We start from the raw sequence: 25190 nt of genomic DNA, 5'->3' as shown, positions 1-25190 counted from the left end.
GAGGCCAAGCAGAAGACAAGAAATTAAAGATAATGTTATAATACAGTTAACAACAAGGACAAAGGAACAAAAGTACAGAATAGAATAGGAGAATACAAAAAATGTTAAAAAATAGATATTTTAACAAATTGATAATAGTTTTGTGTGCCTATTGCATAAAACTGATATACCTGATTTGCGTGGTATTAACAGAGTATACCAGAAACTTGCCTAGAGAATACAGGGAAGAGCGGGGCGAAGAGAAACAGAGAGAGAGAGAGAGAGAGAGAGAGAGAGAGAGAGAGAGACGCACGCTCGCACACACACACTCAATTTACACCTCGTTGTTGTGATGTGAATTGGTCTCCCAAGTGTTGTTTACATGAGTCGCCACGCATAGATCTCAATCTTAGTTATACGGGCACATAAATTATACATACACTATAAATAATTCTGAAATAACGTTCTCAAGGAACGCTCCGAGAAGGCCAACATTTCTTTAAATAAATAAACAAAATAATATGTTAAACGCATGCAATGCATATTTTAGTTATAAACACTGTGTTTCTGACCCAGTTGATTGACTCAATTATTCCAACTTGTACACAGCTCGTAACAGAAATAAATGGTCAGGTAGAGTTTCATTCAAGTCTGATACAAATCCAAAATATCCAAAAATGTTAAAAGTTGATGAAATTGATGTGTCATGCTCTTCCGAGTATTTCTATTTGCAATAAACAACTTTCACTCACATCAAAATCCTATAGCCCCCATCAATTTAATGAGTTTACACTTTATCTCACTTCCATTTCAATTGGTTGTTAACTCCAACAACAACAACAACCACAAGAGGAACAACCACATTAGCGACAATGTCATAATGCCCTTTTGAAAGATAGTGTAAAACTTTCAGCTCGACCCGCATTGGTCTATGCGAACAGCTTACAATGTCGAGTTGCCAACTTTACTGAGAAACGGGCCAGAAAATGTCAGCTAGTGAATGGACTGGCAACAACTACAACTTCAACTACAGCAACAACAACAAACTGACACATGCACGTGAGAAACTAATTCATTCATTCCACCAAAAAAAACATACCCGAAGACTACAACAACAACAGTTGTAATAACTTGCTGCATTTCATGACTGTGCCACAAAAATAAACCTTAAAAAAAAACAATTACAAAACCCAGATTGAAGATGCAAATGATAGACTACAAGATGCCACTTATCTAACTGAATTTATAAGTGTTTCAAGAACATGAAGTACATTCTGCTTAAAATGTTATCTATTTAGACGTATCGATAATGTAATGTAAGTACGCACGGCTTGAAATGTTATCGATATAGGTGTATCGATACTGTTATCAAATGAGTTATCGCTCTAGTGAAGAGCTACGTATTGTGTATTTTAATAGTATTTAAGTGCCTTGTTATCTGTTGATGTTATCAATAATTTAAACAATTGCTTTACTTTCGATATATAAAATAAATTTGAAATGTTTATAATTTTCTTATGACTTCATTCTATCGATAAGCCGCAATATCAGAACGTTTGGTAATTAAATATTTAAGCATGTACAACACAACATGAAGTACGCCGAAATATTATCGATAAGTTATCACATATTAAAAGAGTTCTGGCACGAAAACTGCATTGTTATCTGTTGATGTTATCGATAATTTATAACTTATAACTTCATTTGACCGATAAGTCGCAATATCAAAACGATTAGTAATTAAATAGTTAAGCTATTAAGTGCTCAAACAAAAGCCGACTCTTCTTCCGCTTAGTTTCCCCCGGATTTAGTTAATAACAAGAGATTATCGCTCGTTGAACGCCACCTGGTAGCCGGTTACCTAAGCACCCCCGCAGCATAGCAAGCCTCCTGCGTCTGTTATTGAATAAAGCAACCCTCCCCAATTCAATTACGTCAACAAACATCTTTTACTGACTGTTGGTCTGTTGCTAATAGCAGCGTGGAAAATGGGTTGCAAATGTGCTCAATGACATTCGCAGGTAAATAAAAGAAAATTGCAAAATAATATTGTGCCTGAAAGCCTTAAAACGTGTACCCCAAACAAACAACAAATGAAAAAGAAAAATACAAAGAAATAGTGAAAATTTAGCTGCGGTAATTTTGTGGCTGTTGTTGTTGCCGTTGCTGTTGCTGTTAATTGGTTGGCTGCTTCTATTTTGTTATCGAAAGTAAACAAAGGCGCACAAATCGAATAGAAATTGGAACAAACTTTATAATAAAGTAATCGAGCATTAAATAATAACAACACGTGAGTGCGTGGAATTTTGTGTGTGCGTATGTGTGTGCGGGTGTTAAGAGTGTTCTAGACAGGCATGAGAATAGAGTAGAATCTGTTTCAGTTCTTAACCCCCAACAACCAGACGAACAAAAGCAGGCCAAGCGGGCCAAGCGGGCCAAGCGGCACGTACGCCTGGATTGCACACGTTTTCCCTGCAAATAATATATGTACACTCGGAAAAAAAACCCTGTTCTTCAGTCTGGCTTGAGCAGGCAAGAGTTCAGTAGAAATCGTCTTACAATTTTTCTTTTATTTCGATTCTCAATAGTACTTTCATGTGTGAAACAAGCGTGGAAGTTTTTCAAGGAAATTTCTAAGATCAGGTTAATAGAACTAAGCATAAATAAAATTTGATAATTACTTTCCATATTTAAATATTGAAACACGAAAATAAAATTGCGATATTGCTTGTATTACGACATTTAATGAGAATTGACCACAAAACTATTGGGATTTTTTCTGAGTGTAGGATATGCGAAGTACCTTGGATAATTCTTATGTGCGCATATTGCTGGATCGGATCGGTATTAATGCGTTGGCGATTCGGTTGGCGCTTCTGTTTCTGCCACCTCATTGAAAGCCCTCACAAATTGCACTCAAAGACCAAAGACCCCGTCCTCTATCTCACGTAGTCAGGCTCCTGTCAGGGATTTGCATTATTTTATTATAATTCTTTTCTTTTGTTGTTTGTTTCCTGTACATATTTTACAGTTCCTGGGCACGTGTGGCATATTGTTTGCTTTATTGTTGCCGCCCGCTTTAATTAGCCACGCCAAAGTTTCGGCTAAAGGTAAAAACCAAATGCCATGGGGAAGGAGAAAGGTGGGTGGTGTTTTTCTTGCTGCTGTCGATTGATTAGCATTGCTAACAGAATCGCTGGGCCTGATAACGCCATCAAAGCAAAGTTGTTGTTTACAAGAAACGATTTGGAAATCAAATTAGAAAACGGTACTCGCTGAATAACGAGACTTACAAATGGGGCCTTTCAGTGGAATCGCTGCAGCTGCTGAAAGCAACTCGATTCACGTTTCTGAATAAATATCACAAGAGTTTTGTGAACCGATCGAGAACTCTTAATATTAGTGTAACTCCCGCTATTGATTTATATTCATTTTTTAGATCTTTCATAGAACAACACAACTGAAAGAAAATAATTTAATTGTATTTTGTTTATAACATATTCGCAAATGTGATCAAGAAATATATTTTGAAAAACAGTTTAGCTGCTATTGAGTGATTTTTTCAAGATAATTTCCCGATCATTCGCATTTAACGCTTAAAAAAATGCAGAGCATATCCAGCAGAGGTTTTTAGCACTTCTCCTTTGTTATTTTATTGTCTTTCGCAGGTTTTTCCATTCACACCTAAATACATTTTGTGCCCCTATTGTATACATTTCACAACTTCAAGCCAAAGCAAACAGCTGTTCGTTGGTGGGAATACCTCTATTATATTATACTAGAAAGTTGCAGAAAGTGCGTTGCAAGCGCGAATTGTATGACATTATAAGTTAAGCAATTGCATTTATCTGCGCGATGTTATAATCGAATCTACTTAATCATTTTATTTGGTAGTTGTATTATTTATGAAATATTTTGTTTATATTATTTACCAATTATTTACAACATTTACGCAATGTCAAATAGAATTACCACATGGAGCTAAAAACCGCTGATAAGACCAGAATTTTATATATAAATATAGATTCAATCCTTATCTCGATCTACATATATACTCTATCGCACATACGCCCTATGTATGTAAGGCCCCAAGACATTTCACCTTTCGTTATCATTGCAGAGGCTAAAATAAAAAGAAAAACTCAATAGAACATGACGCAACATACTTTATAAATACAATTAACTATTAATAAATGTGGCTCGCATTTCAATAAGCATTCAATTTATGCATTAGGCGTTGCTCTAGATATTACTAACTATATTATATACATATAAAGAAATGCAAGCCAAATTATATGTGGAAGCTGAATAGAAATCACATAAATGTTGTGGCAATTAAAAGATTATACAACGCTACGGTGAATGCCTTATCGGATGAATAAACAAAAAAATATACACATACATATTTATTTAATCATTTGCAGAGTGAATACTCAATAAACAAACTAGGGATGTGTAGAAACAGCGAATTGTAAATGGGAAGAAAAGATTAGATACCCTTGCAGACATACATATGGCTGAATGGGCTGATAGCTATAAAATCAAAATCAAGCTCAAATATGAAAAGTGATCTGCTCCGGTTGTCTTTCAAATGGGCTCTACTTGTGGCCAAGATTCACGGAAAACTATTTTCAATTGGACTTTATGGGCCCTCTAACAGGGTATGCCAATTTAATTTTATTGGAATTAACACATAAGAGCGTGCTTCATTAATTAATTTTACAATATATTAGCCACAGTTCTAATTCACGATTATACAAATGATTTTAAGATCACGTGCTTTTGGTGTTATGATCACGCGCCCATCTCTAGAAAAACACAAAAAAAGGCGAATTGTTTACCAAATATATATTTTTTTTTTTCTAACTAAATTGGATTAGGCGATAAGAGGTTTGTGTGTGTGTGTTTGTGTGTGTGTAGATAACATTTGGGTAAAGCTTTCCTTCCTTTTTTGGCCAAGTCAAGGCATAGGCAATGACCCAGAAACTGCAGCTCCGCACTTGCAGCCAGAATGAATTTTGTAATTTTCTTTGGTTTAATTTTCATTATCAGCGAAAAGCGCTAACAAAGCATAGAGAAATACAGAGAGAGGGCATTGAACATTGATTGATTTCAATTATGTATACAACTATATACATATATGTGTGTGTGTTTAGACTTTGTTGGTGCAGCTGACAGATAAGGTATTATGATTGTTCGATTGGATTTTCACGATTTGCCGTGCGGTTTATAGTGAGTCAATTAGCTATTTGAAATATGACAGCACTTAGCGCAGCTCTTAACTGTTTGGGCAGATTTCACAATTTCTATAAAACCCGTTAACGGCAATGTACGGAACAATTTAGACTTATATCGTTAAGTTGCTATAACAATTAAAACGTTTATGCGCCAGACTTGCCCGCTAATCAACAATATAAATATGCGTCGCACGTATAATCGTTGCAGCGCAATGCAACAATTCAATTTGTATGCGAGGCTGCGAGTGCAATCTAAGTGAGTCGGAAGAGAGAGCGTGCGTGAGTGAGAGAGAGAGAGAGAGCAAGACGAAATGAGCATGGCTCCCAAAAGAGAGCAGAACTTTTCAATGGGTCACACTCAAGCAACAGTGTGCAATTGAGTGAAAATAAGAACACGAGTAAAACGGTAACCAATGGGACCCACACACTAATACACACTCAACTATGGCAATTAGCGTGAGCCAAATTAAAGTACGCTTTCTAAAAGCTTGATCCCATACACTAAACTGTCATTTGACAATACAAGCACACGTGCGAGCTGTTTCCGTATACGTGTGCCCACAATCATTCACATTGAGTGAACATCGTAATATGCTTTGTAAATAAATGTATAGCGCACTTTTTTTTCGTCGCGATCGTCGAGCAAGAAATTTGAACCCGGATTCTTGTTTTACAATGGCGTTAGATACTTAGACTTATGTACCGAGTGCCTTAGACAAATGGAAAATGTATTTAAAATTTAATAATCTGCTAAAGAAAATGAAACACTTTTGAAAACCGATCGAATAAAACTTCCCAGTTAAAGGCTTTTAGATTTTAATTATCTTCAAACGATCATTGACTTTCCTTTATGTTTTTTTTTTTGTATTGTATTTAATGATGTATTTCTTTTTGTCGAAATATCTTAAGCTGCACATGCAACACACACACACACACACACACACACTCAAACATTTCATTGAGGATCCGTCTTATTATCAGCCCCTTTCACTTTACACACAGGTACCTCAGGTATTAATGCTACTAAGTAACTTTGTTGGATGTACTGAAAATGCAAATGAATTTGTAACGTGCAATCGCACGCCTCAGTTGGACTCATTTCGTTTTTCTTCACACACAAATTGAATATATATGTATATATATATATATATATAATATGTGTGTATATAGACACATTATGCGACTAATCATAAATAATGAAAAATAATTACAAGCTAAATTGTATTACAAACCAAACGCGCGACTTAAGGTCAAACAGTTTTTCATGCAACACCTTGAGCTGCGGCCAGATATACACACACACACACACACGCACACACACTCACTCGGCGCACACACTTCACAAAAATCCACACACACCGCGGGTCCAAATCATTTTAGCAATGCGGGCTTCAAAAGGCGCGGCCAGGGGGGTTCCCTCACCCGCCCTCCCAAGGAAACCGGTTGTGGCCATGCCTTGCGGCCGCTTGTCGTCGAGCCCCCGCGTTATTGGTAATGAGTATGAATAATTGTTGGCACAACCAAAGCCCGATCTCAGCCATAATATTATACATACATATATTTGTATTTGTATAGAGGGGGTGCCTCTATATGGCTGAAGAACTTTACGCTGCAATGGGGACTAAGGCCAAGTCGCAAACGCAGTAGCTTTAATTGACCGGAAACTAACGCGGACTCGACTCCACATACCATGGATTTGACTCCCTAGTTCTCTTAGGGTGCTGAGCACGTGGCACAACAAAAGCTCAGGTTGTGCTGTGCGTGCTTGTGGCACACATTGGAAGAGGAGGGGACCGGGGGTAGGGAGGAGAAATGCTTGGCACGCGATAAGGCCCTAAAGTTGAGAATAACAAATACGTGAAGACCAGGTGAAGCATAAAAAATAAGTAAGTCCTCCCTAGTAAGGCCTGCCCGACCATAAGATACCCTACATTCCAAATACAAACATACTTATACAGTAGCAGGCACAACTTGAGCTAACGCTTGTCTTTCCTTCCCATATGATCGAAATATAATGGCTATATAACAATATCCGAGGTCTGCCTGTTGCAAATGTTACTTAAAAACCATTTCACCCGGTTGTTAGCATTTTAAATGGGTATTAGAATGCAGTCAAATCTCTGGCTAAAGTTCGTATACACTAAGATCTGGGCTAAGAGCTTAAATTAAGAATAATCTGAACTAAAAACGGTTGAAATATATCTTGAATCAACGGTTTAATTAAAGCTTTAATAATGATAAAAAGTTGCTCTTGGCCTAGCTGTTAATGTGGTTATTTTTAACGGTAATTATGAGTTGGTTTAACCTTAATTGCATTGCATGTCGCAATTATGAATTATGAAATATGTTATAATTAAGATAGCGCACATCATTCAACTATCGGGCACAAAGTCAACATCATTATCTATTGTAAGGACAAGAATGGAAAACTAATGAAATCAGGGAGATGTTCATTCAATTTAGTTACTAGCAAATCAACTAGAAAAGAGAGAACACAACAAACGACAAATACGAAATGAAAACAACAACAACAACAAGCTGGCAGACAGCCACGAATGAAAAAGGCACGTCAAAGGCACTCACTCAAATCCCTCATCCAGTCGCACACACACATATGCATGCCCACATATGTACATATATTCATTGGTTCGTGCCGAGTCAGTCGCAATGTGTGGCATATAAATCACATTAAAAATTAAACAGATCAGAGAGCGAGAGAGAGTGCGACAGAGAGATGGATGAGCGGGCGACGGCAACAATAGCATAAAGTTTTAGACGATGTATCAAAATGCAGCGCAGGCACAAAACCCACTCACACACACACACACACACAGATGCATGCTTAAACAATACATGACAGGCGGAAAGTTTTTAAAAGCATGGCTTTCAAAACAATATACAGCTTAAGCTTAAAGTGAGCGGCCTGAAAACTAAGAATTTGTTTTTGCTTTTATTTCAAATGCAATTGCGACTGCTTCTCTCGCGCAGCTTTGAAAGCTCTGAATTGCGTTCATTTACAGTTAGCAACTAAATTTCAAATGAGAGTGTGCTTGTTTCGTTGCAACAGGGCTTGACTTAGACGCCGCTTTGAAAGTTCTACACCGCAAATTTAGTTGAAAATTTGTTACTTGTTGCTTTAGAACTAAATAGCTTTGAGTGCGCTTAGGAAAAAAAGAGACTAACAAGCTATATTTTATTTTTATATATTCCCGTCTATGAATCCTTACGGAATTGCCAAACTTGAATTTACCAAGTGTGTATTTTTCGTAAAATTTAAAGAAAACTTGTTTGACAAAAAGTCAAAATTCCCATTTTCCGCTGATTTTCATCTTTCACAATTAGCCACTGCCCCCTGGCCAGTATTGCCCACTATAAAACTCTCAGCGTTATCTACATGTAAATTAAGAGAGAGCGAGAAAGAGAGCAATTGATTGTTATTGTACTTACATTGAGCATCCAAATGATCATCTCCTCTAACACAGTGTCCATACTGCTGTGCGCACCGCTGAGCGCATATTCAACGGGATTATCACTTTTGCGCTGTTGTTGTGGTTCTTGTTGTGAGGTTGTTGTTGTTGTCGTTGTTGTTGTCGTTGTTGTTGTTGCTGCTTCTTCAATTGTAGTTGTTTTGCGTCGGCGTTGAGTTTGTGTTGTCTGTTTGGCTGTCTCAACGCTGGCCTCGAAAAGGCCGAGCAATTCCATGTCGCCTTTGCAACAACAACGACACACGCGCGGCATTTGAAGCAGCTCGACAACGCCGTCGCCGATGCTGGCGTCAATTGTTGAATGTTGAATTCGTCTGCCGCCGCGCACATCCTTGGCTGCACTCATGCAGTCAGCTGTGGCCATTTGGCGGCTGCTCTCGCTGTTGCTACGTCGTCGCTTGTTGGCACTCATTTTTTTGTTATTTTTGTTACTTATTGTTTGGTTTTTGGTTCTTTCACTTTTGAGCTATCTACGCTGCTTTTTTAACTTTTTTTTTCTTTTGCACTCTCTTTCACACGCACGATTCACATTTGCTGTGAATGGCGCGCTCTCATTTAAGCTCTCTCACGATCGCTGCTGCCGCGCTGCCTTTCTTTGAGGCCGCTGCTGCTCTGCTGGCGTAACGCGCTTTCGTTTTGACCACGGCAGAAAATACCTAAAGCAGATCGGGGGGCAAAGATAAACAGACATTCATATATATGAACAAAAAAAAACACAAATAAAAATGAATTCTTGCGCGCTCGTGTCGGTGGGCTTGTGTGAGCTGGGACAAGTTTTGGTTAGTAGGCCAACGGCCGCAAGATTTGGGCCTCAACTCGATCTGGTCGTGTGATTTTTTTAGACTCATTTGAAAAGAGAGAATAGCGAGCGTTCTTTTCTAGGGCAGACCGGAAAGTTAAAGCATGCTGGTGCAATAGACGAACGTCCTTGCTGGCGTTCTAAATATAGCGAATGACTCTCTCTTTATGGCAGCATAGCGTGCGCCCACAAAAGCCAAAAATATTCTTATTGGTCAATCCGCAAAACAGCAGCAGCAAGAACGCAACCACAAAAAGCACAAATATAACGGTAAACAGAACTTTTTATATCATTTTGCGATTGCTTGCAGCTAAATTTGAACAATTAGCGGCAACGCTTGCCCCAAGCAGTGGCAACATAAGGGAATTCAAATTTAAATAAACGGGCGACCGGACATACACACGCATCTAGGCGTGCTATTAAATTGAAATAAAAATACAATAACAATGAACACACACACAACTGTAAAAACTCAGGAGGCCACTGAATTTTGATTTAAGGCAGCGCACGAGAATAATTTATTTTCTTATTGCGCGAGCTTTCTGTATTAAGGCGGCTGAACGAACTGCACGCGGCGCGTGTTGCTTTCAAACTGAGAAAAGTCTAAGCAGATCCCAACTCAAATGCTGCACGTTCAAACAAAAATCGTACGCTCTCAAGCGGTCTCTCTCTCTCTCTCTCCCTCTGCCTCTCCCTGAGTGATAGAGCGCGACATGCACATGCTACACATGCATAGTGCATGTGTGCGTGCAGAGCGCGTGCTGATTGAGAGAGCAAGTGGCCCACACGTTGTGCTATAAATTTCACTTAAAATGCCCATTTCAAGCTGCAGTCAATGCAAAATAACTGCAAATCACGCAAAAAAGGGGCAACATGCCAAGTTTAACAGGCTCTTCAGGCGACAAATTGCAGCGGTTTCATATTTTTTTTGCAAGCCGTTGCGTTTTTTTTTGCCTCTTAAATTGCCAACACACTTGATTAGTGCTCTGTTTTTGTTGGCCTCTGCTTTGCTGTTGAAATTCTTAGGCACTCTCGTCTGGCGCTTCGCTCGGCCTTTGCGGTACAACAAAAAAAAAAGGAAAGCGACGGAAATCTCGAGAAGGATAATGACTGCTTACAGATTTGTGCGCGTGTCTGGGTGTGTCTTTATGAGCCTCGCGGTGTAACGGTGTTTTAGCGCTGTTTTTATTCTGCACAATTTACTTACATTGTGCGAAGTTACCAACGCCACCGCCTTGGCGGCGGCGTGCAAGATTTCACGCCGATGCAACTATAATTGCTTAATTCCCTTTGACTGGTCACGTAAATAGGTAAAAACAAATCAAACTCAGGAGCAACAAGATTTCCGTATTTAGTTTTGTATTGATATATTAAATTAAATTAATAATTGAAATTGTTAAATTGGCTGCGGCACAAGAAAAAGTAATTTGACTACGGTGGCAGTGTGACCGAACTTGGCATAGGCAGCAATAATACCACACATATTAAGAAATACCACAACACTCAGCTAACTTCACGTGTTTGAGCGCAGAGCTGCCAACTCGAGAATTTGCTTGGAGATACTCAAAAATACTGCTCCCAGTTATGGATACCATCAAAATTGGCTCGCGCTGCTCACATTGCAAAATTTACTGTACATTTAAATTGTAAAATTAAATAAAGACCTTTTATTTGCTGCAAAGTTGCCCAATTAGTTTAATAAATACAGAAAAATTTTGAAATTGTTATCGTCTAACTTCTTAAAACTATCGATAAGTTGAAAGCAGCTGCTTGTACAACTTATCGTATAGCAAAAAACAAACGACGAAATGTCCATGCAAAATGCTAAATTAATCAATCAAAAGGAATATTTAAAGAAATATTTGTCCGGCGACAAGGAAAAGAAGAAGAAAAAGAAGGAAAAGAAACATAAAAAGTCCATACAAGCCAAGGTAAAAATCATCGACGACGATGCCTACGATGCAAACACCGAGGAAATGGATGAGGATCTGCTGCTGGGCGGCGAGGATGCGCCGCAAATCGTGGGTGAGTACATCGAGGAGAATCCGGACGCAATACGCAGCAAGTGGCGCAACATTGCGGTTAAGGATGAACCCAAAACAGAAGTGGAGGAAAACGGTGACGCTGTGCACATCAAGCAGGAGCCCGCAGATGGGGACACAGAATTGTGGGGTCGCAAGGCGTCAGCAATCAAAATCAAACATGAGCAGTCGCCCAGCAATATCGGCGCACCCGCCATAAAAATCAAGCTGGAGAAGCGTAGCAGCAGTCGCGAGCAGAGTCCGGCGCATAACCTCAAGAGACGCACCTCTGACCAGAGCCCACCAAGGCGTCGTCTAGATGCCAATCAAAGCCCTCATGGAAAACGACGTGACTCGGATCAAAGCCCACCTAGGAGACGTCCTAATACAAGTCAATCGCCGCCCAGGAGAAGAAAAGATACCGATCAAAGCCCGCCCAGGCGGAGTCGTGATGCGGATCAGTCGCCGCCCAGGAGGAAAAGGGACACCGATCAAAGCCCACCGAGGAGACGTCCTAATAAAGATCAATCTCCACCCACGAGAAGAAGGGATGCGGATCAGAGCCCGCCCGGGCGAGGTCGTGTTGTAGATGAATCGCAGCCCAGAAGAGGCAGGGATGGCAATCAAAGTTCAGACGTTAAACGTTCTAAAGTGAATGGGTCTGATCAAAGTCCGCCAAGAAGATGTCGAGATGTAGACCAATCTCCGCCTAGAAAGCGACAAAATTCCGATCAAAGTCCACCCAGGCGCCGCCGTGAGGCGGATCATTCACCGCTGCGAAGAAGACGCAGCTCAGATCAAAGTCCGCCCAGGAGACGACAATCTCCGCCCAAAAAGAGACGGGATTCCGATCAAAGTCCGCCTAGGCGATGTCGATCCAGCAGCAGAGATCGACGACGGGCCACGCCGACTAGAATCAAAAAAGAAGAGCGCAAAAGTCGCTGGGCCAAGGTAGAGCCCAGTCGGACGCCATCGCCGCCGCCAACACACAAACCGAAGGGGCAAGCACAAATGCGCACACTGGACGGGAAGAAGGCGGGTCTGCAGGATGCGCAATCGCTGAAGACCGAAACAGATGAGCGACGGCGCGAGGAGCGACGCATGTTCGACCAAATGTCCAGCGAGGTGTCCGGCCGAGATGCGGAGGTGCAGATGCGCAGCACGGGCCGACGTGGGCGACGAGCACGCGACGCTGCAGCCGAGGATCCAGCAGAGCAGCAGCGCAAGGAGGCGCACGAGCAGCAAAAAAAGCAGCTATATGAACGCTGGGGCAAGGGACTTAAGCAGCTGGAGGATCAGCGGGCACGACACGAGGAAATGGCGCACGAGGCGGCCAAACCTGTGGCGCGTTATGCCAACGACGAGGACTTGGATCGCCATCTCCGTGAGCAGGAGCATGCAGATGATCCCATGCTCGAGTATATGCGTCAGAAGCGCAAGAAACGGGATCAGTTGTCGGATAAGCCCGTGCTGCCTGTTTACGAGGGCAGCTATCCGGAAAATCGGTACGGCATACGGCCCGGTTATCGCTGGGATGGAGTGGATCGTTCCAATGGCTACGAGCAGCGCTGGTTTGACAAGCAGAATGAGCGGCGAGCGGCACAGGACGAGGCTTACAAGTACAGTGTGGAAGATATGTAAAATTATTGCATTTAGTTAATAAATAAGAAATATTTTAATTAATAACATTTGTTATCGATAACTTCCAATATGTTTAAACGCCGCGCCTAGTTGCTTGGTTTTACAACACTATGTAATGTGTGGGGGTAGAATAGTTAAAAAACGAACGATTCAACTATCAAGTATACTTGGCCACTTATATCATAACAAGGACTCAATTTGGAACCGAAATTATCCATGGCATCTAAATATGTTATTTTAGCAAGATACCTGACCAGGTCGCCGCAAATCGATAACTGCAATTTTGAAAACTCGCGCATTGATTCGTTGCTTTGCAACACTGTGCGCCGTACGCGTGCGCGCGCCAATATGCAACCCTGTGTGTAGAATAGCAAACGCAAAAGCGAATGGTAAATAGTGTTCAACTACACCTGCGTGCTGCGCTGTTAATGCCTCAAAGTTCTTATAAAAGAAAGAAATATATACTATAATAACTATAATTTGTGCATTTCGTGCAAATGTGCAAGAATTTCATAAATTGCAGCTAGGTAAGTGCGCTGTCAATTAGCTCATAAATACTGTGTTGTATATTGTTGTATATACTCGACTTGCATATACATACATGCATGCATGTGTGTAAAATGCTTTGTGTTGTTACACAGAACAAAGCGTAACAAAAGAAGATTGTGTGCGTGTGGCTGTGCCCCGCCTCCGCTAATTACCATAAAGCGTTTGCCATAAACGCAAAGTATAATACACAAAAAAAGAAAAACGAAGCACAAAAAGGCTGCTCGAAAAACGTGTTGTTTCTTGCATTTTTACATTGGTTGCAATGTGTTGTTGCTATGGTGTGTTGGCTTCTGCTGCTTCTATTGCAACCTTCACCATGGCAACCAGTCGGTCAGTCAGCCGTTGTAAACCTGTTATTTGTTGTTGCTGCTGCTTGTGCTTTGTTGTGATTTTGTGTTGTTGCTTGTTACACATTTTTGTGGTCGGGCAAATTGGCGCGAAAAGTTTGCCAGCTGCAAAATGTGTGCCAAAGAGTGCAGCTTCTACGCTGCATGCCACACTCATGCATATGTGCGCCCTCCATCTATGGCGCTCTCTTTCGCTCTCTCTCTCTCTTTCATTCCCACTGCATGACACACTTATGCACATACCATTCATTCATGGCACTGGACCCTCCCCCACAACTTTACGACTTCGTGCGTGTGTGTGTGTGTTTGTGTGAGTTGCACTATTTTCACCTATTTGCATATTCTTGATCTTCGCATCGTTCAGTCATGAGAGAAACCTAACAAGCTTTAGCTCTCTGAGCGACGCTTCTGCTAGGCGTTAATTAACTGCTCTTTGCTTTTGACTTGTGATTGTTAAAAAACTAAACAGATACATATGTTCGCCCAAAAGCTTTAGCATGAGCTAAAGCTGCTGGGCTGTGTACTTTGCCGATGATTAAACCCGGACGAAATCTAAGGATGAAGTCCAAGCGCGCTTTTATTTTATTAAGTAAGTTTTGGAAAATGTTCTTTTGGATAATATTTGACATTTTTGACTGCAGTAAAAGCTCTACTAACGGATATTATATCTGCCATTGAAATTGTCTTTATTTCCCATTGATTCTCTTTAACTAAAGTAATTGCTTTCAATCACTGATTAAAGATTATTATTAACATGTATATAACCATTCTTATTTAGAAAAAGTGATTTTTTGGCGTGTTTTCGCCTTTAAAAAATAATTAATATCAGACTGAAATACCATCTCTAGTTGTTTGCCTAATGTCTTGTGTCCTGGAATGAAGCTTTTAACCAGCCAATGATCGCCATCTTGGAAGCTCGAATCCAAAAAGCTTGCGGCTGCCTCCACATTGCAGGTCCAATCATCCCCAAGCATTAATGTGTGTGTTTGCGTGTGAGTGTGCGCGTAATTGTGATTTACTCGTTCAAGTTATGCTTCGGTAACTCGTGCGCCTTTGCCTCCCCTCAGACTGAAGCTTAGCCTAACCCTCAACCCTTGTCCTTCGGAACTTCGCCTGCAATGTCTTCTTGCCTTGGCAATTTTAGGGTGCTTCCAAGGACCCAGTGACATTGTAATGGCTTAGAAATTTACACGCATCTCACGCTGTGCCGTGTGTACGTGTGCACCCCTTACATGGTTGCACCCCCGGGGGCCCACAGCCTTGAGGGGTTGATTTGCTTTTGGCAGTGAGTGAAAATATGCTGTGCGGCGTTTCCTTCAATACGGTCTGGTTTTTTAAAGCGTTTTTTAATTCCTTTACATGCCTACAAGTACGGCGAGTTATTCAAATGCCTTTTGTTCCATGTATTTTTTTGAATGGAATTTCGTTGCGTTCTTGCGTCGAATCTTTCACCACGTGGTTGACGCCGAATGATTCATTCGAGGGGCCGATCGTTAGGGAATTCAATTGGAAATGTAATTGCAAGAAAATCTTCCAGTATTTCCAATAAGCTTTGGATTTTCAGAGAAACCATGCTCCCTTATTTATAAATCTTGATTATACCCTCCCTCTCTACAACTCGTAAATCAAAACTTAGTCTTAGTCTTCGATTATATTTACTAGGGCGACTTCACACGGCGCTGAAATCCCTGCTAGGCTGAGCAAACGCTAGGAAAGCGAAAACAATAGAATTTTCATAATTTCCTTCGGCTGCCCATCTGTTTCGACCCTTTAAGAACAATGCCAATAGGTAAAAGCGCCCCTGGAGCAAAACTACTTTCATGTGGTTCCTTTTCCTAATTCAAGAAAAACATAAGGCAAAATCCCTGTCAATTTTTGGAACCAGTTCTGCTAATTTGTGCACACGTGCAAAACCCTACGCAACTGGACGAAAACAATAGACTCTGAGGGCAAAAGGATCCAGCTGTAACCGGTTGCCTGGGGGCAGGAAGTGTTAGGTTCAAAACGCCGCCGGCCACTGACACTGCAAATTAATGTTAATTTTTGGTAGCAATTCATCAAAAAATCTTCTGTTGTTCCCTTAGAAAAGTTTTCAGTTCATTTATCTTCCAAATAATTGGAAGCTTGTTAGAAGAGTGCACATCTTACGTGATCCGAGTTCAAGTGGTGTGTGGCTAAAAGTGAGCACTTTGAATGTTAAGCTATGTTAAAGTTCAAATTGGTTAAGGTTCAGCCCTAACTAGTTTATAGCTAGCTACGACTATGCCTGAAGAATATAATAGGCCTCACCTGGCTTTAAATTTAATTATTTTGAAGATTGGTTTCCTTACAAAAATTTGTTTGCTGGGGAAATATTCAATAGAAATAGTTTCGTCGGAACTCTTTGACAAATTTGTATAGTTACTTAACGCTGTTTCTTTCCTTTTTTTGTACATTTTCAATATATTTAACTTACAATAATATTTAATAATAATATAATAATTATCATAATTGATCCGTTTACTCAAGTATATACTCAAGAACTTCTTCTTCGAATAGGCCCAAATTATTTGAATAAATAGTTTCATTAGTTTCCCTCACGTATTAACCCCTTTAACGTAACTTTACAAAACTTATAAGTAAATTGTGAACAGTTTCGATAACTCTTGAGCTGTTTTAACCGATCGATCTTGCCCGACTCTTTAGCATACCCGATGCACACGCTCACGATGGGAGGGTTACAAATCATCTTTAGGTATTCCGTGTGTTTATTTCCTTGAATCTCAATTATGCATGCACCGTAAAATCGATTGAAAACCTCTTTCAATTCAATTGAAGCGATTTAAAACAGTTTATAAATCATCGCGTCATTTGCACGCATTTTTCCAGATTTTCATTGAAAACTTTTCGATCTGCATAGTAGAAAATGTCTCGAGGAACTGTTAACTGTGGGTTGCCACACACAATTCTGGAATGGGATGGATGGACTGCATCCACCCTTAGGGTTTTCCTTGGCAAATCCATTTCAATTATTATTAAAATTTGTTATTTACATTTCTATTGAAATGAATTGCTCAGCGACGGAGGGAGGCATCCGAGTGGAGTGCGGCGGAATGGGTTGGAGGGGGTTAGGGAAAAGCGCACCTAAGTACTTTACACACATTCACGTAAATCGCTGCTCGTGAAAAATTGGAAAAACATAAAAGTAACATAAAAATAAGCCGAAACAGGGTTGCCTCAACTTTTATTGTCTTTGCCATTGTCTGGAGCGCACAAACTGCTTGGAAGATCCTCAGTTCGGCTTGGTTTTCAGCTTCCCTCCCTGGCAGTGGGACAAAAGTTAATGTTTTTATGTGCAGCGCCTTTGTATTCGGCCAAACTGGAATTTCGAATTGGCATAAAGCGTTCGAGCTACAATCATAATAATAATCCTAGTTCCTAAAGATGCTTTCCCGACTCCATTTAGGGCAGCGGGTTGTCTTCTTACCCATTGTTCGCATGCGTCACAAGTTCTGCTCAGTGAGAATTTAACGTTAGATAACAATTGTCCTCACACACATGCACGCACGCACACACACATACACATACACAGCTCTATAGCTGGCGAGGGGTGGGAAGTAAGCAAGAAGATGATTCTTGTATTTCTAGGAATTCAATTTAATTAATGTCCAGTCATGTGATATCATATGAATGATTAAATATTGAATACAATGTAGGTCATTCGATTTGCGAAATTTAATATTTTCCAATGAACTGTTTTTAAACTTATTTGATTTTCAACAAAACCTGTGTCCTTCTCTTGTCATACCCTTGTAGAGGGTACTATAATTCTGTCATGAAATGTGTAACCCATAGAAGCAAACGGGTCCGACCCCATAAATTTTAGTTCAGTATGAACAGCCGAGTCTATATGGTCCGACTGTCTGTTTAAATGCAGTCTTTCTGTTGCAGGCAGTACATATGTCTGGACCAGCCAGATCGCATAACTATAGCTGTCACAGGTGGGATCGGTCGAAAAGTAGGTTCTCTTATGGAAAACTTATTTGGCATCTAAAGTTACATTTCTTTCCTCATGTATGCAGAATCTTATCAACATATAATATAGCTGCTATGGGAACGATCAATGGAAAGGTAGGTTCTCTTATGGAATACTTTTCTGTTTAAGAAGTTATCTTGACGAAATTCGTTATTTATAAGTTAACCAATGATGCTTACCAATGAACCAAAGCCTATCAATATCGCATATATATACTACTATACTATACTACTCATATACTATCCACCGAAAAACTAGTTTTTATGTCAAAATATTCTGTTTTCCAATATATTTTCATAAAACTCAGCACTTACGATCTTCAATATTCTCACATGACTGCAACACCGTAAAACAAATATCTATAAGGGTATTAAATATTCGGCGTTTTGAAGATATTTTTTCTTTCTCGTTTTTCCAATTCGCTTTTTATCACACTATAAAGAAGCTTATGTACATACACGATGGTGTCTGAATCTGTTGGTAATTTTGAAACTATTAAAATGGAATACGATTATTTGTAAGTTCCCTGAATTCATAAGAGTTTCGAGTTAAATATTATCCATTATTTAAAACACAAAAGTCTGGGATCAAGGGTATGTGTGAGAGTAATAGCAAATCATGTATAGCTAGTTACAGATTTAGAAATAAATTATATAATTAATGTAGTTTATCCCTCTAATACCCTGTTACTCTCCCTCGTAAACTAAGCCCCCGCTTGTTTTCATCTTTTGTCCACCTAAATGGCAAGTTTTACTGTACTTTGCTGTGGTCTATGTGTTTACTCCAGTAAAAGTGAGTAATAAATGTTGAAGTTATAAAAAAGGAGTCCTGTTGCCAGGCGCAGGCGATTACTCACTCGCACACACACCACACACACACACTCCGGGAACTTGGGCCTCCGGCGCTTTCCACCCCGCGACGTTTGCTGGCCAAACACGTTAGTAAATCGACTCAAAACAGAAGGAAAAGGCCTGAAGATTTCGCTATGCTAGTTAAGAATACTCAGAAAGCATTCAACAGCCTTTTTGGGGTTAGTTTTTGTCTATTAAGGGTTTCCCTTTTCCAAATACCCTTGCAAAATAATAATCTGATGAAACTGATGGTTGATAGAAGTATATATACATATATATAAAGGAGTTTGTCTCGACTGACTGATTGGTGACCGATGTAAAGCCTGAATCTTAAGAGCTTCGAATCTGAGATTTGTATGGAAGCAGACCCCAAAAATTATTAAATATGTGGTCTTCTATAAATTCGTAATTTGTCTGTTAGTCGGAAAATATTTTGTTTTTTTTGACGCTTTTATTAAAGTTTTGATTTTAATGGATTGGTAATTAATAGATTCTGCGAGCCTTGGGAGGGCTTAGGGAAAGCGGTTTAATCTTGCGAATTCTACAAACAATTACGATACAATTGAATTGTCAACATTATTAATTTGAGCCGGGCATTGCAGGGTAATTTCTTTTAGTAGATATATATCTGCATCGTCAGATTGCCATATCATATAGCTTTTTTTAACAAAATTCCCATACATAAATATTATATTGCTTATCTGTCACAGGAAGGCGAGGGTATCTAAACTTCGTGGTGCCTTGAACAACTCCTTTATAGTTTTCTTTTATTATCTCCGCGTCTCTGGCCAGGATATGCCAGGATACACAAACCTACGATTTCTCTTGCTCTCTAGCTGGCGGTGGTGGTGGTGCTCTTGATGGTGTTGCTGCTGCTGGTGGTGGCTGTGTTCCAATCTGCCCCGCCGCCGCCAACAAATCCAACAGGAGAGTCTCGCATCCAGTGTGCTTCTTGCATTCGCTCTCTATTGAAGTCTCTCTCTTTATTACTCAGTTTACGGGCATTCCATCGCTACACACTGACACAGTTATCGAGTGCAATTCGGACAGGTCGGTTGTGTCTACTCCTGGCAGCGGACCGTTCGCGTCGCGTATAATTCGTGTTCCGGTTTCGAGTTTCGCTCTTAGATCCTTTATTTTCAGATTTGTTGTTGTTTCTTAGATAGTTATTCGGGCATCTTAGTAATCTGTTCGCATTGACTTTTTGTAACTCCCCCGCGCGATTTATCTTTGTGTCTATCTTTCGCTTCGTTTGTTTTCCTTAATCGCATTTCGCTTGTCGCCGTTTTATCTTTTGTTGGTTTTTCGGGTAAGTTTCCTCGATGTGTGGCTTTTGGGACCTACGCTGACATTAACACTCTAAGTGCTATCCATTAATTACTTGCCAGATCGTGAACTTGCATATATCTGCCATATATATAGACATAGACCTCCTGTCTGCGCTTTGTTGCAACTGCAGACACACGGCGAGAGATACATTTTTATATCTTTTACATGCACATGCAGTTTCTCTTTGTTTCTCGCCTTGGATTTGTTATATTTCAACAGCTTCCGCATTGTCAAACATATAGAAAACATATAGGCGGCTGCTGCTGCTGCTGCTGTAGTCGTCCAAGTCGTCTGCAATCAATGAACTGAGACCCACACAAGTTTTTCAGCACATATATTTTGCACTTAAATGCATATATATTCCTATTAAAAATGCTATAAACAAAGATACGAAAGCTTTATACCCGTACCTAATAATAAAATATACATTTAAATGTTAAGAACTTTTATTGCTAAATGTTTATTAAAAACTTAATTTAAAAATATTCAAATTCAAATGAAACCTGGAGTCTCAAGGAATAAAATTACACTCAGAGAAAAAAAAGATAAGATAGGAATCCTGCAGTAAGTCGTTTGGATTTATTTCTTATTCTTTATATTTTTTGTACATTTTCAAGGTAAGGATGTTTCCTACTAAATCTAAAATTATTTTTTCAACAAAATAACATTTTTACAGCATTTTTCTCTGAATTTGCATTAAGCCAAATTTACCCATTTCTGGCAACTTTGGGGCGGGTATAAAAATGCATTTTGTTGGTTTTTGCAGTTTCCAGAATCTCTAATACATATTAAATATTTTACACAATTCACTTCCACGTTTTATATCTCTCTGTTTTATTTTTTCTTATAGACAGCTGCCTGTTCTTACTAAGAAGCTACCTAAAAATGGTTTTTATAGTAGCTGTTACTGAAAAGGTGAGTGTTTGCCATAAAAGACTTTATTCAGATTAAAATAATATATTTATTTGACTTTTGTTGTGAAATTTGTGAGAGACCACTTGAATGGTTTCTGTGAGTACACTTATTTCTGCCTTTCGTTGCCGAGTTGCTTCATTCTTATCTATACGCATACTTATCTTGAATACAATCAGAATAGAACAACAACATTTTGAAATATCATTGTAGAGAAAGGAAACTAGATAGTATAATGAAGAAAATATACGAATTCTATTAAGAAACCAGAATAACGCTAGATAGGTGTTGTTATTTATAATAGATTATCATGTTGCCAAATGGCACAGCGGCTCTCTCTGCGCTTCTCAACAACATGCTACTAATGTAAATTTCCACATTAAGTACAATATTAGCTGTTCTCAATAATTATAGCAATGCGGCAGCTACGTTAAAATCTGCTGCCAAATAATCACTGAAAACGCCCACATTTTGCTTGACATTGTCACGCGTATTTGCATAATATAATTTAATTTCCTTGGATGATTCAAATTGGACTTTATGAAGCAGCTAAAATTATTTGTTGTCGTTGTCGCTATGACGTGCCAGACTGTAGCGACAATATGCTATATCTGCTGCACATATAACTGCCTCAGATAATGGTCATATATCTGGTTGTCATGTGTTTGGCAACTCGATAAGGCAACTGCTTAAAAAAAGAAGAAAAAATGACCAAATAGCGCAGCTCCAACTGGCCCTGAACTTGACTTAAGCATTGTGGAAAAGTCAATGGCTTTACACTACGTCTACGTTTTGGCCTATACGTCTATAATATATAGAAAAACGCTTAGTTGCTGAAAATGTTATTGTGTTGGTTTTTTTTTATCAGAGATATATAATTTGTGCGCTGCTAAAAGGGGCCAATGAACGCTAAGCGCACGAATCAGCACAAAAACAAAATAGGAAAAATAAAAAAAAAATTATCGTAATATTATTTATTTGAGTAAATTGCTGAACGGCTTCAATCACATGCAAAGTGCATGTGAGTTCGTCAATATAACAGATTGATAGTTTTTAAAAAGTTTAATATATCTGATCATTAAATAAAGCAGTCTAATGTGTGGCTTAAACTAGTTAAAATGATAAAAAATCAGAATATGATTTAGTTTTATTAATTATCTTTTAACAATCCTTAAGTTTGACATGAAATATCTTTGATACTCTAAATATTAATGTCTTATCATACTTTGCATCTCATGGAAATCAAATAAAGCTGAGCAATTAATTAAGACATGTTGTCATATATCTAATCTTTTAATTTGACATAATCTAATTATATATTTTCAATAAATGCGCTTTTTATCTATTATTCTTGGTATTTGCAACTCCGCAACCCAACACTCCTTTCTTTGCGCTTCTCAAACTTTCAAAGCGAGCATAAGGACTTGTAATGAGAGGCTTATCTCTCTTTCTCTCTCACACACACACACACGCACAAATTTTCTGCCCACTAAAAATCTGTGAAATTTTATCAAATTTGATTTCTCCTTTTTATGGCCCAGCCATGCGAATAGAGTTTGAAAACTTCCCACCATCTTACCGCTACCAATTAGCAGCCCCATCCCTCAGCTCCAACTGATCCATTGTGAATTTTCATTTAATAAACATAAACAAATCGATACGCGTCACAACAACGCCAACAATGTCTGCGTACGTCCATCCAGGCTACATAATATATGTATATAATATTATATATATGTATATATGCCTTATTTTCGTTGTACGCATTTGCCGGCTGCCACCTCCGCCCCTCTCTTGGAATGGGGCTAGCGTGCGTGGGGGTTGCTGTGGGGATTTTTAGCTGCCATATTGAAAAATTACGACGCAGAATTTCGCTTGAAATCCTTAGGCAAACGCTGGACAGCCACACTCTCTTGCTCTCTCCCGCTTTCACTCTCTTTCTGGCATGCGCTCGCATAATAAAAGCCCACGCTCTGCACACAAACCCCAGTGACAAACGCAGCCTTCACTCAGCCCCATGTCCTTGACGTCTTTGCCAGTCTGCTGTCGCATTTTTGTTGTGCTTCTTCACATTCATAACAAAAACAAGTTAGGCAAAGTAATACACTGGGTGCCGACAGTTGAAAATATCCTTGCTGAATCCCTAGAATATTGGTTAATAATATGTAGTACCAAAAGATTGTGCATACTCATCGTATGTACACTTCTTGGCTGTTGCTGCTCTGCGAATGGCGTTGCCAGACCCTTAAAACGTGATGGCTGTTTGCTAATTAAAACATATTTATGCTGTGGCTCGTCAAATGCTTTGCATTTAATTAAAATGAACGCGCGCGGCAGCATAAGGAATACACAAGTAGCTTGCGAAAAGCGAACGCCCACAGTTTATGGGTGGCGGAGTGGCAACACTGGCGACGCCCACAAGTGTTCAAGGTCCCGATGTTTCGGACTGCCATGAACCCGACAACGACGACCATGCTTCACGAAGGAAAAGTGAAAGTGCCAAGTGGATGGGTGAGAGGGAATAAGAAAAGGAAGAAAAATAAATAAACCGGCGCTTGTCAGCCGTTACGCCCACGCCTCGAAAGTCGCGGCGTAGGCGTCTGCTTTAGGTGCTGTTTAGTAAATACTCTATAGACGCCGGCGCCCACGTCCTTGACAATCGTTTACCGCGTGGATCCTTGAAGTCGGCGTGCGTGTGCGTGTGTGCAGTCTGGCATCCTTGGCATGTACACACTTATGCACATATGTATATATCCTGGAAGGATGGTTCCTGAAGAGCGCTTTACTGATTGTTGTTTTCGTGCCATCCTTGCGCGTCGCGTCGGTTCCCGAGCATGTTTACCTTCACGAGCTGTTATTATTTTGCTGTGTCGCAATTTGCCATTCAAGGACATGGCTGTGATTTGTCTGCAGCAGCAGCAGCAGCAGCTCCCCTAGGCAAAATTTTCCGTGCGTCAGTTCGATTGTCATTGAATTACCAATACGACTTAATTTTCCGCTTTGAAGTTGGCTCATACAGCAGGCATACAAGATGATTTCAATTGCTCATTGGATTTATGTTTCCAGTGAATTGCAATTTAAAAATTAGGTAGAGCCGAATCTGTTTTGTTGTCTGATTTTTAATGTAAATAAACTTTTATCCATTATCAGTTCCTAAAAAGCAATTGATACATATATATAAAAACTAAAATCACAATTAATATTTGATTTCAAATATAACAAATAGGTTTGTATTAAACTCCAATTTATAAACTGATGTCACACATTTGCATTTGCTACTTTTCGTATTTAAGCTTCACACATAACAAATAAACGCTTCCTAACACTGGCATACCAAATAATTGAAGAGTTACCCCTGTTAATTGCCGTACAGAGTTGCCACACCGTGCACCCTTTTAGCATTAACCTCAAAAATATTATTGTGCAGGCTTCTCATTTCGAAATTGTGATTACACTTTGTTTATGACATATTGCATCAGCCTTATGCTTAAAACCTCCAATCGGAACGAATTGTGTAAAAAGGCAGCAAGAAAAAAGTAAGCCAAAGCTGAGCTGATATCCGATTCTTATGCACACATACATACATACAAAAGTGCATGTGTATATAGCAAAGAGAAAACGATATATGTAGTTGTGCGAATTCCACTCATTATTATTATTATTTTTTATGTCATTACTGGGTGCTATAAACAAACCAATAGAGTTGAAAAAAAAGCAGCGTCAGCATCGAAACGCTGGCGTATGCAACGGTTTTTAAAGTGCGCAGACTTCTCGCTTGCATCTTGTGTTCTAATATTATAGTATTATTAAAGTGCTCAACTAGTATCTTTTTGCGAAATTCAAAATACAAATCAAAGCGCCAGACAATTTCATAACAGAAATTTGCATTACACAAAAATAAAGCAAGAACAACAGAAACAACAATGCGAATTCGCAAGAAAATGAAAACAAGCCGCCTGCCCGAAGTAAACAACATAAGTGACGTCAAAAAACAAAAGCAAAAAAGCACGGATGGGTTGTGGCAG

General features: G+C 39.5%; 2 protein-coding genes across 3 annotated transcripts in view; one reads left to right on the top strand and one right to left on the bottom strand.

Moving 5' to 3' along the window:
* Positions 1 to 11175, bottom strand: part of LOC115770776 — a 34454-nt gene extending 23279 nt beyond the window's left edge. Inside the window, exons 1-2 of one of the 2 annotated variants that reach the window (XM_030716195.1) lie at positions 10708 to 11175; positions 8664 to 9357 (exon numbers count right to left, since the gene is read on the bottom strand). In XM_030716195.1, coding sequence (XP_030572055.1) covers positions 8664 to 9113 — 450 coding nt within the window. In that variant the 5' untranslated portion in view covers positions 9114 to 9357; positions 10708 to 11175. Of the gene's footprint in view, positions 1 to 8663; positions 9358 to 9956; positions 10048 to 10707 lie in introns of those variants that run through there. The other variant, XM_030716196.1, reaches the window with a different exon arrangement.
* Positions 11176 to 11228: 53 nt separating this feature from the next.
* On the top strand, positions 11229 to 13162 carry LOC115770777 (BUD13 homolog). The gene has a single exon (XM_030716197.1). It carries the CDS (start codon positions 11309 to 11311, stop codon positions 13160 to 13162), a length of 1854 nt encoding a protein of 617 aa, XP_030572057.1. The 5' UTR covers positions 11229 to 11308.
* The last annotated feature ends 12028 nt before the right edge of the window (positions 13163 to 25190 follow it).

This window comes from Drosophila novamexicana, unplaced genomic scaffold (assembly GCF_003285875.2).
Source record: "Drosophila novamexicana strain 15010-1031.04,08,12 unplaced genomic scaffold, DnovRS2.1 tig00004560-arrow-pilon, whole genome shotgun sequence".
NCBI classification, from domain to species: domain Eukaryota; kingdom Metazoa; phylum Arthropoda; class Insecta; order Diptera; family Drosophilidae; genus Drosophila; species Drosophila novamexicana.
The sequence above is the reverse complement of the archived record's forward strand: the minus strand, read 5'-3'. Positions and strand labels throughout refer to the sequence as shown.